This window comes from Microcaecilia unicolor, chromosome 9 (assembly GCF_901765095.1).
Source record: "Microcaecilia unicolor chromosome 9, aMicUni1.1, whole genome shotgun sequence".
Taxonomy (NCBI): Eukaryota; Metazoa; Chordata; class Amphibia; order Gymnophiona; family Siphonopidae; genus Microcaecilia; species Microcaecilia unicolor.
This window is the reverse complement of record NC_044039.1, coordinates 132,040,445-132,053,117: the sequence shown is the minus strand read 5'-3', so window position 1 is coordinate 132,053,117 and position 12,673 is coordinate 132,040,445. Positions and strand designations below refer to the sequence as shown.

At 43.9% G+C, this 12,673-nt stretch overlaps 1 protein-coding gene across 4 annotated transcripts in view; it reads right to left on the bottom strand.

Moving 5' to 3' along the window:
• Positions 1-12,673, bottom strand: part of LOC115477628 (cytochrome c oxidase assembly protein COX16 homolog, mitochondrial) — a 109,607-nt gene that overhangs the window by 43,791 nt on the left and 53,143 nt on the right. For all 4 annotated transcript variants that reach the window (XM_030214635.1, XM_030214634.1, XM_030214632.1 and 1 more), the window contains exon 5: positions 765-827. In XM_030214635.1, the coding sequence (XP_030070495.1) occupies positions 765-827 (63 nt within the window). The remainder of the gene's footprint in view (positions 1-764; positions 828-12,673) is intronic.

Genomic DNA, 12,673 nt, shown 5'->3' with positions numbered 1-12,673 from the left:
AATATGTTCACTTTGAGAATCAGGTGCTCAACATTAAAAGTTTATATTTATTTATTTACTTATTTATGTATTTACTTATTTATGGCATTTTATCCCACATTAAACATGAATTAGATTGGAACCTGGGATAATTTAATTTTTTTTTCCTGGAGAGAGTAATGCATTGCCCCCCCCCCCCCCCCCCCCCGGCTATAGCCAGCTCTGCAATTTTGGGGGGGCGCAGAGGTGGATGGGGGGGGGGGGCGCAGTGCTGGGGGGGGGGGGCACCGAGGTGGACTGGAGAGAGAGCCTGTTGTTAAAAATTTACCAGCACACCACTGACCTTAGTAATTATGAAGGGAATCTCAGCTTTATTAAATTTGGTTTTAAAAGATTCAAACACTTATTTGCTATCTAGCACCTTCTGTACACTGTCCCTCTAAGATGTTTATCTAACTAACCATCTCAAAGGAGGAAAATAAGGTTACAGCGTGCCCCTGTCATCCAGACATGCAAAGACCCTTCTTTATAGCATTTAAATGTTAGCATCTCTGAATGTTTGTGGTCTCATGCTTCCCAAATATCAAAGCTGTTTCTGTTTTTAGAAAAACTCCATGCATTCAAACCTTTGTACAACACATGATTTAGTAGCTGAAGGGCAGTGAACCAAAATGGTGGGTTTTGTCTAATTTTAGGTAAGAGACAGACATACCCAACCACTGCCCAATGTGGGCAGAAAACTGATGACATTCTAGTAACAAAATAAATAAAATGCTATACTGTACCTCATATTCTGATTCTAAGGAAACCTTGCTCTTTTTTAATTTTTCTTCTAACGCTGGATCAATCTGCAGCCAAAAGAGGGGAGAAAACTAAAATTAGCAATGCTCGAAATCTCAAAATTACCCTTTTGCAAAACCACTGGGCTAGTTTCATATTTTTCAAACTAAACTCCTCATGCATTTCTGGCCAATTAAAAACTCCAATATCATTTATCTCAGTCCACTTCTGGATGGAGCTCCTTCTCAGATGTGTGTACTAAAGCCACATATCTCACATGCAGTTCAGATTTCAGAGTGGCCCTGCATAAAACATTATTAAGAGGAAGGAGGTGTGTTCTAACATGGTGGCTCCAAAACCTGTCCTGGGAGATTCCCAACCAAGTTTCCAGAATATCCACGATGAATATGCAGGAGATAGATTTTCATGCACCAACTCAACTGCATGCAAAGTTCTCATGTATATTCACTGTGGATATCCTGAGAACTTGACTGGCTGGGGGTCCTGCAGGACAGGTTTAGAACAACTGTTCTAGAAGTTAGAGCAATAAAACTATGACTCAGGAACTCTGGATGAGTTCAAACCCTGTTCCCTCGCTGCAGGTCACTTTGCGAGCATTTTTCATACTGACTGCCTACGTACAAAGTCTGCATACACTCATTACAAGCGCAGTCTTTGCATCAGTTTTCAAAATTAAATTATGAAAAACTTTCACTTGGAAAACTGTCAGAGGTAGAAAGTACAGTCTCTTGTTTTTGTTTTTTTTTTTCCAAGTAGGATTTTATTTACACTTCTTTCTCGATACAGTTTAAAGTTTGTGCACTATGGAATAACTACGTGTGATTTTTAGCCATATTGTGAGTTGACTATTTTCAGACAGTGTATGTAACTTTGAAAACTGCATTCATCATCATCATAGGCAGGGCTGGCCCTACCTATTGGTGCTAACATTTCAAAATCATTGAGTGCGCCAATTAGCCCTCCCTGGACACAATGAAAGAGACTACCCAATATTGGGGGTGCTCAGCACACACTGGAACCCACAGAGCTGGATCCTATGAACCTAACAATCAGCACTCTATTTTTTGCATATGGCCCCACTTATCAATGCTTGCTGACTTATGTAAATGAGGCCCCACAGTAAATCTCTGTACATGGCCCTGCATCCCACAAAAGCCACCCTTTTTCAGTGCATATGCCTTCCAAAATACAGTGTGAGCTCCAGAGGATGGGAATCAAAATACAGATGCAAGGCAGCCATAACAGGGCCCCACACTGTGCTGGTCACACAGTTTATACAGCAACACCTCCTCTTCTCTTCCTGAGCTTCTTCCAGTCCATGTCTTCTCCCCATGGGGAGAGCATTCAATCAGCACCAGATGCGACTCACTCTGGCATTGGGAGCACAAGCAATGGGATAGTTCTGGCAGCCGCATGTGGAGGCCAAGGTAACTAACCAAGCCAGATACAGGAACTTAAGACATAAGTTAGAAACATATCAGCATAGTAGATGATAGCAGATGAAGACCCTTATGGTCCATCCAGTCTGCTCAACAAGATAAACTCATAGTATGACGTGATATTACATATACATATTTGATCTTGATTTGTCCTTGCCATTTTCAGGACACAGACCAAAGAAGTTTGCCCTGCACTGGCCTTCTTCTCCAACTACTGAAGCTGTCATCAAAGCCCCACTCCAGCCCATCCAAACCTGTCCAGTCATGATCAGGGCACAGACCGTAGAAGTGTGTCTAGCACTGGTCCTGCCTCTCAATCACTGCTAAGGTTGTCTGGTTCCATGCCTTCCATACAGGATTCCTTTGCATTCCCATGCATTTTTGAACTCCGTTACTGTTTTCATCTCCACCACCTCCCATGGGAGGGCATTCCAGGCATCTACCATCCTCTCAATGAAAAAGTACTTCCCAACATTATTCCTTAGTCTGCCCCCCTGCAATCCAAATTCATGTCCTCTAATTCTACCACCTTCCCATCTCTAGAAAAGGTTTGTTTATATAAGACTATGTTTCAAATATATGAATGTGTGTGTGTGGCCCCACTTAAGATACTCATTGCAAAAAAGGACCAGGAGTTCAAAGGCAGGTGTGGAAAAAACAGGAACAACCACAGGGAGAGGAGCTGGGACTGTGCCAAATGCATAATTTACCAACGTTAAAGGGCATCTCAAAGTGGAAAGAGTAAAGCACACAACAGAAGAAGAAAGAAAGAAGGGGGGGGGGCAAGTTAGACTCTTCTGTACACAACAATAGGGCCAGGTTCTAGCTGATGTCCAAGAAACTTACTGACAGGACACCCACAGGAGCAGAGGACCGTATGTCACTACATGGAGGGAAGCACCAAACGAAAGGAGTAGTGAAGGTAGCAGGGCTCTTCCATAGAGAACGAGGAGACAAAAGATTTAAATATCAAAGTATTTATTCTTCAAAAACCCAACACAGTACTGTGTTTCAGCAAAGTGCCTGCATCAGGGGTCTTAATATGAAATCACTGGTAAAATTTTAAGGGTCAGGATAATCGTCTTTAAAAAGACGCAAATACCTGAAAGACATGCAATGTATGGTGTAGCAGTATAGAATCAAAAAGCTTTCGTCTGGTGCAAGAAACTTACTGAAATAAGTGTTGAAAGCAATTTGGATTTCTTCCTCCAGTGCCAGAGAAGTCACAGAGACAGAAGAGGAAATTCATGGGTAATGAGTAGAGGAACAGAACCAGCGTCCATTATTTGCATGCTGTGTTCATGCATGTCTATCTTTCTCTCTATATGCATATATATACATAAACAACCACGCTATATAAAGCTGGTGGTGTGGGGCTAGTAGCCAGAGCCTTCCACAGTGACACTAGAACTTTGGTTAATTTCAACTAATTTGGATGCTGCCACATTGGGACAGGAGAAGGAGTAGCCTAGTGGTTAGTACAGTGGACTTTGATCCTGGGAACCTGAGTTCGATTCCCACTGCAGCTCCTTGTGACTGGGCAAGTCACTTAACCCTCCATTGCCCCTGGTACAAAATAAGTACCTGAATATATGTAAACCGCTTTGAATGTAGTTGCAAAAACCTCAGAAAACCTATATCAAGTCCCATTTCCCTTTCCCCTTTATTGTAAAATTTGGAAGACAGACTAGTAGGGTGGCGGGTTTTCATTGTTTCCCTGGTTCCTCTTTTGGAGTCTTCTCCATGGAGAGTGGGGTACCACACATTATTTTTGTTCTTGTGGGTAAACCTTGGGCTTAAGAAACACTATCCTAAATAACTGGTCTCTCTCAGAGACATTAACATTCCCTGAGAGTAACTGAGACAGATACGCACACAAGGAAGACAGTGATTGGGGAAAAGTGACAAAAATGATTTATAACTAAGAATTACTGTTGAAAGAAAAGCATGAAAATTTATGCATGATGTACAGTTGTTTTCCAGGCAACTTTTAAAAAGTATCATACCATCTGTGCTCTCTGCATAATTGCATAAGAATTCATGGCAACTGATAGTCCTCAACAGTAAATTCATAACTAATACCAATTCAAGCGTTATTTTTGAAATTTGTCAGGTGGTGCCTCTGAAGTTCCTTACTTCCCTTTAGGGCAACTATCCAGCTTATTTTCAAAAGAGATCGCTGGCCATCTTCCGACACAAATTGGGAGATGGCCGGCGATCTCCTGAAGCTGGCCAAATCGGTATAATGGAAAGCCGATTTTGGCTGGCTCCAACTGCTTTCCATCGCAGAGCCAGCCAAAGTTAAAGGGGGCGTTTCGGAAGGGTATGGGAGGCGGGACGAGGGCGTTGTTAAGATATGGCCGGCCTCAGCTGATAATGGAAAAAAGAAGGCCGGCTCTGAGGAGCATTTCGCCAGCTTCACTAGGTCCATTTTATTTTAGGACCAAGTCCCAAAAAAGTGCCCCAATTGACCAGATGACCACCGGAGGGAATCGGGGATCACATCCCCTTACTCCCCCCAGTGGTCACCAACCCCCCTCCCACCCAAAATAAAAACAACAAAAACTTTTTTGCCAGCCTCTATGCCAGCCTGAAATGTCATACCCAGCTCCCTGACAGCAGTGCTATGCACCTGGGAGCTATTTTGTTTTTTTTAATTTTTAGAAGTGCCCCCTAGGGTGCCCGGTTGGTGTCCTGGCATTTCAGGGGGACCAGTGCACTACAAATGCTGGCTCCTCCCACGACCAAATGCCTTGGATTTGGTCGGGTTTGAGATCGCCGGCATTAGTTTCCATTATGGGCGAAAACCGATGCCGGCCATCTCAAACCCAGCCATCTTTGACATTTGGCCGGCCCCAATGGTATTATGGAAACGAAAGATGGCCGCCATCTTTTTCGATAATACGGTTCGGGCCTGCTTTTTGTGGCGCCTGCCAAATAGATGGTCGGCCATCTATTTGGCCGGCACCATTCGATTATGCCCCTCCACACTATCAAGAATGTCACAAATAACTTCATGAATGGTATAACCCGCCTAGTTGACATTTGCTATGAACCCAATATTCACAAATATCTAGGCACCTAATTAAGCACTTAGAGCTACTCAGTACCTAAATTTAGGTACCACAATTCATAAGGATACCCAAAAGCACTTATCCAGTTAACTAAATTCAGGTAGCTAAAAATGAGGCAAGGTAAGAACCAGATTGGGGGAGTGAAGACAGAAGCTCAGCCTTGACATCCAGCACTGGGTGCCTAATATTGGGAAAATAGGCCCTCAAAATTTAAGAGTGGAAGAATAACTTAGCAGTTAGAGCACCAGGCTGATAAGGAAAGTCAGGTTAAAATTCTACTGCTGCTCCTTGTGATCTTGGGGAAGTCACTTAACCCTCCACTACCTCGGGTACAAACTTAGGAGTCCCTTTACTAACGCTTAGTGCATGCGCTAATGGATATTAGTGTCTGTCAAATGCCACATGGCCCATAGGCATAAAATACGATGTGAATCATTCAGTGCATACTAAGCTTGAGTTGATTTGTAAACCCACTGGGGACAGGGAAATACTTACAGGCTCATTTTTGAAAGAGAAGGATGCCCATCTTTTGACACAAATTGAAAGATGGGCGTCCTTCTCACAGGGTTGCCCAAATCGGTATAATCGAAAGCCGATTTTGGGCGTCCCCAACTGCTTTCCATCACAGGGGTGACCAAAGTTCATGGGGGCATGTCGGAGGTGTAGCGAAGGCGGAACTTGGGCGTGCCTAACACATGGACGCCCTCGACCCATAATGGAAAAAAAAGGGCATCCCTGACAAGCACTTGGACGACTTTACCTGGTCCTGTTTTTCTTATGACCAAAGCACAAAAAGGTGCCCGAACTGACCAGATGACCACCGGAGAGAATCGGGGATTACCTCTCCTTACTCCCCCAGTGGTCACTAGCCCCCTCCCCACCCTCAAAAAAAAATCTTTAAAAATATTTTGTGCCAGCCTCAAATGTCATACTCAGGTCCATCACAGCAGTATGCAGGTCCCTGGAGCAGTTTTAGTGGGTGCAGTGCACTTCAGGGAGGCGGACCCAGGCCCATCCCCCCCCCCCACCTATTACACTTGTGGTGGTAAATGTGAGTCCTCCAAAACCCACTAGGAACCCACTGTACCCACATCTAGGGGCCCCCCCTTCACCCGTAAGGGCTATGGTAGTGGTGTACAGTTATGGGTAGTGGGGGTTGGGGGGGGCGCAGCACACAAGGTAAGGGAGCTATATACCTGGGAGCAATTTATGAAGTCCACTGCAGTGCCCCCCTAGGGTGCCCAGTTGGTGTCCTGGCATGTCAGTGGGACCAGTGCACTACGAATGCTGGCTCCTCCCATGACCAAAGGGCTTGCATTTGGTCGTTTCTGAGATGGGCGTCCTTGGTTTCCATTATCGCCGAAAATCAGAAACGACCAAGTCTAGGGACGACCATCTCTAAGGACGACCTAAATTTCAAAATTTGGGCGTCCCCGACCATATTATCGAAACGAAAGATGGATGTCCATCTTGTTTCAATAATACGGGTTTCCCCGCCCCTCCATCAGGACATTTTGTGAGGACATCCTCAGCAAAACTTGGGCATCCCTTTCGATTATGCCCCTCCACGTGTACTTGAATGTAATTCACCTTGAGCTACTGCTAAAAAAGTGTGAACTAAAGCTAAAATGTGTATATTTCAGTTTAGATGTTCCTGGATATATGGTTGGGGCAGTGAATAGACTTATAAGCATATTTTTGAATTTCCAAAAATACATGCTTAAGATAACATGAGAAAAGTAACAATAAAACTAGCAGGGGTAGATCTGTGTGTCTACTTTTCCCAACTCAGTTTTCAAAGAAAAATGTTCACCCTTTGAAAACTGAAGTAAATCTGCAGGTAAAATGTACTCACAGACTTTACAGATATGCACATTGTTTGAAAGCTGCACCCTGTGAGAAAAACAAATGAAACGACATCAAACAATGACATTTTCCAGCTAAAGAAGGCTGACTATTCAAAGCGATGAAAAATTCACCAGGCAGCCTGCTGGCACTGCTGCAGTGGACAAAAAAAAAATCATGAACCAGGTCAACAAAATTAAAATTAAAAAAAAAAAAGACCCTTCAAAATTGCCAAAAATCCTAACTAAGGAAATCTTCTGAAGCACTCCAGGACTACAGAAGATGATTACAATCGCATCCATCTGTCTTGATGGATAAAATACAACTGAGAAGAATCATAGGGCTGCAGCCAAAGGGGGAGCTGTGACTGAAGTGTAGGTGATTATGATTTGGTAGTCATTTGAATGGTATTAATCACCATTTTTTATTATATTTTTCATTGTAAATTACTGTATTATACTTGAACAGTGGTATGCCAAGAAATAAATTAAAATTGGAACTAATGCGCAAGAGCTGCAAAAGTTTCTTGCCACTTTCAATATATTCAATGCTGAGTTGTGGTAATGTTACAGTATATGACTTGGTGAATGCTTCACTTCAGAGAAATTCAGTGATCCAAAAGATGGGGAAAAAACCCCACTATGGTAAGAAAAAAACACTAGGAAAAAGTGAACGGAATTGCAGCGCTTGCTTAGAAACCAAAAACCTTTCATTCACTCATGTTACCTAGGAACCAGGTAGATGGCAGAAGAAAGAGCTGCTGGTCCATCTAGTCTACCCAGTTATTCCTGTCTGCACTGCCAAGGATATATCCCAGCAGCCAACCATCAAACATAATTGTAAGATAGATATCCTTATCTAAGACAAGACCAAGGGAACCATGAGACAAAGTACCTGTACATGATATGCAAACCACCTGTATATATAGAGGCTCATTTTCAAAGCACTTAGACTTACAAAGTTCCATAGTGGAGCTTTGTGCTTTGAAAATGAGCCAAATTGTAACATAGTAGCTGATGGCAAATAAAGACCTGTACAGTCCATCCAGTCTGCCGAACAAGATAAACTCATAGCATAAGGTATGATGTAATCCTATATATGCATACTTGATCTTGATTTGTCCTTGACATTTTCAGAGCACAGACCACAGTCTGCCCAGCACTGGCCTTGTTTAAGCTCCACTCCAATCCATTCAAATCTGTCTAGCCATGATTATGACACAGATTGTAGAAGTCTGCCCTGCACTAGCCTTGTTCTCCAACCACTGAAGATGAATCTGCCCAGTCATGATCAGGGCACAGACAGTAGAGATCTGTCCTGCACTGGCCCTGTCTCAGAATCACCATCCAATCACTGCTAAAATCTGTCTGGTTCCATGCCTTCCGTACAGGATTCCTTTGTGTTTATCCCATGCATTTTGGAATTCCATTACTGTTTTTATCTCTACCACCTCCTGTGGGAGGGCATTCCAGGCATCTACCACTCTCTCCATGAAAAAGTACTTCCCGATCCTGAGTTGGCCCCCTGCATTCTAAATTCATGTCCCCTAGTTCTACCACCTTCCTATCTCTTGAAAAGGTTTGTTTATGTATTAATACCTTTCAAATACTTGAATGCCTTTACCACATCATCCCTGTCTCCCCTTGCCTCCAAGGTATACATCTTCATATCATCAAGTCTCTCCTCACACGTCTTGTGGCGCAAACCCCATACCATTGTCATCATTTTCTCTGAACCGCTTCAAATCTTTTTACAACCTTAGCAAGATACAGCCTCCAAACCTGAACACAATACTTAAAGTGGGGCCTCACCAATGACTTGTATGTATCAACACCTCCTTTCTTCTGCTAGTTATAACCCTTTCTTTGCAGCCTAGCACCCTTCTGGTCATAGCCATCATCTTGTCACACTGTTTTGTCACATTCAGATCCTCAGATACCATCACCCCAAGATCACTCTCCTGAGCTGTGCTCAATCTCTCTCCTCCTATCTCGTACATCTCCTTTGGATTTCTTCACTCCAAGTTCATCACTCTGCACGTCTTTGACCATTCTTCTAATTTTTGGAGATCTCTTCTCATGGTCTCCATTCCCTCCAGGGTATCTACTCTATCGGCTATCTTTGTGTCATCAACAAAGAGGCAAACTTTCCTTCTAACCCTTCACAACAATGTCTCACAAATATATTAAACAGAATCAGCTCCAGTACTGACACCTGAGGCACTCCACTACTCACCACCCTTTCCTCCAAGTGAATTCCATTTATCGCCAGCCTTTGTCACCTGTCGATCAACCAGTTTCCAATCCAGTTCACAACTTTGGGTCCTAAGTTAAGCCCTCTCAGCTTATTCAGGAGTCTTCTGTGGAGAACTGTATCAAAGGCTTTGCTAAAATCAAAGTACATTATTACATCTAGTGCATGTCCTTTATCCAGTTCTTTGGTCACCTAGTCAAAGAAATCAAATCAGATTCGTTTGGCAACAATTTCCTTTGGTAAAGCCATGTTACCTTGGATCCTGAAACCCACTAGATTCTAGAAAGTGCCTTCAGCAGCGACTCCATTATTTTTCCTACCACTGACAAGAGGGTTACTGGCCTGTAGTTTCCCACTTCTTTCCTGTCCCTGCTTTTGTGAAGAGGGAACACATCCACTCACCTCCATTCCTGTGGAACCTCTCCTGTCTCTAAAGATCTAAGACGTCCTCCCAGTATATCTCCGAGCTCCCCTCAGTATCCTGGGATGTATCTTATCTGGCCACTTTCAGATTTTCAAGTTATTTGTAAACACTTTCTTCTGTGAATGGTACAATATCCACTCTACTCCCACATATACCCCCAGAAGTCAACCATGGTCCTTCTCCAGGATTTTCTTCCATGAACAATGAAAAGAAGTATTTTGTTTAGCACATTTGCTTTATCCTCATCATTCTCCATATAGCTGTTTTCAGCATCTTTCAGTTCCATTCCTAGCTTTTCCCCATTCCCCAATATATCTGAAAAAGGTCCTGTCACCTCTTTTTACACCTTTAGCAATTTTACTTCCGCCTGTGCTTTCGCTACTTCCCTCTTCGCTTCTTTGAGTTTAATCCAGTAATCTTTTCAATGATTCCCTTGTTGCATTCTTCTGTATTTCTTGAATGCAGCCTCTTTTGCCCTTATTTTTTTAGCCACTTCTTTGGAGACTCATATATGCTTTAAGGTAACTTCTATAAGTAGCACCTAAAAACTGGCATCGATAATGTGATGTGCTTAGTGCAATTCTATAACAAGTATGCTTCATTTATAGATTCGTGCTTAGCACTAAGGTGCACCTAACTGTAGGCAGCTGTATTAGGCCTACTATAAGCAGGCCTAAATACTGGTGCCTAAAGTTAGGCAAACTTAGGCGTGATTCTGTATCAACACGCATTAAATCTGGGAACACCCCAGGAATGCCCCAACCACACCCCAAATTGTTACACACGATAAGATTTAGGCGCAATCTGTTATAGAATCGGATATGCGTCTAAATCTTAATTATTGTCAATTAGCGCTGATTAGTGCCAATTTTTCATGTGCAATATATAACAATTTGGCCCTTCTTGTTTCTCTTGTTTTTGTTTACTTTCCTTGTATAAAGATCTGATGCCATATATATAATAGCTTTCAGCTTAAACCACTGCCCTTCTAACTCTCCTATGCCTACCCATGCCATTAGCTCCTCTTCAGGTATTCTGCTACTACTACTTATCATTTCTATAGTGCTACTAGACATACACAGCACTGTACAATGAACATGTAAGGGACCGTCCTTGCTCAACAGAGCTTACAATCTAATCAAGACATACAAACAGGACAAGGAATAAGGGAATTACTTAAAGTGGGAATAATAAAACAGACATGATTACTAACAGAATGGACGTGTGCTAAATTCTAAGAAGCCCATAGGCATATAGTGGGCTTCTTAGCATTTAGTGCACACTAAGCTTTAGTAAAAGGGCCAGTACCAGTATTTAATGCAGACATTTAACGACTGTAAAGCTAGAAGTGAGCACACAGATAAAGTGAATGATACATACCTGTAGCAGGTGTTCTCCGAGGACAGCAGGCTGATTGTTCTCACGACTGGGTGACGTCCGCGGCAGCCCCCACCAACCGGAAAGAAGCTTCGCGGGACGGTCGGCACGCAGGGCACGCCCACCGCGCATGCGCGGCCATCTTCCCGCCCGTGCGCGACCGCTCCCGCCAGTTGAATGACTAGCAAAAGATGAAACACACAACTCCAAAGGGGAGGAGGGAGGGTAGGTGAGAACAATCAGCCTGCTGTCCTCGGAGAACACCTGCTACAGGTATGTATCATTCACTTTCTCCGAGGACAAGCAGGCTGCTTGTTCTCACGACTGGGGTATCCCTAGCTCTCAGGCTCACTCAAAACAAGAACCCAGGTCAATTGAACCTCGCGAGGGTATAACAGAAAATTGACCTACGAAGAACAACTAACTGAGAGTGCAGCCTGACCAGAATAAATTCGGGTCCTGGAGGGTGGAGTTGGATTTACACCCCAAACAGATTCTGCAGCACCGACTGCCCGAACCGACTGTCGCGTCGGGTATCCTGCTGGAGGCAGTAATGTGATGTGAATGTGTGGACAGATGACCATGTCGCAGCCTTGCAAATCTCTTCAATAGTGGCTGACTTCAAGTGGGCCACCGACGCTGCCATGGCTCTAACACTATGAGCCGTGACATGACCCTCAAGAGCCAGCCCAGCCTGGGCGTAAGTGAAGGAAATGCAATCTGCTAGCCAATTGGAGATGGTGCGTCTCCCGACAGCGACCCCTAGCCTATTAGGGTCAAAAGAAATAAACAATTGGGCGGACTGTCTGTGGGGCTGTGTCCGCTCCAAGTAGAAGGCCAATGCTCTCTTGCAGTCCAATGTGTGCAACTGACGTTCAGCAGGGCGGGTATGCGGCCTGGGGAAGAATGTTGGCAAGACAATTGACTGGTTAAGATGGAACTCCGACACCACCTTCGGCAGGAACTTTGGGTGGGTGCGGAGCACTACTCTGTTATGATGAAATTTGGTATATGGAGCGTGAGCTACTAGGGCTTGAAGCTCACTGACCCTACGAGCTGAAGTAACTGCCACCAAGAAAATGACCTTCCAGGTCAAGTACTTCAGATGGCAGGTATTCAGTGGCTCAAAAGGAGGTTTCATCAGCTGGGTGAGGACGACGTTGAGATCCCATGACACTGTGGGAGGCTTGATAGGGGGCTTTGACAAGAGCAAGCCTCTCATGAATCGAACTACTAAGGGCTCTCCAGAGATGGCTTTACCTTCCACACGATAATGGTAAGCACTAATCGCACTAAGGTGATTCCTTACTGAGTTGGTCTTGAGACCAGACTCTGATAAGTGCAGAAGGTATTCAAGCAGGTTCTGTGCAGGACAAGAACGAGGTTCTAGGGCCTTGCTCTCACACCAAACGACAAACCTCCTCCACTTAAAAAAGTAACTCTTTTTAGTGGAATCCTTCCTAGAGGCAAGCAAGACACGG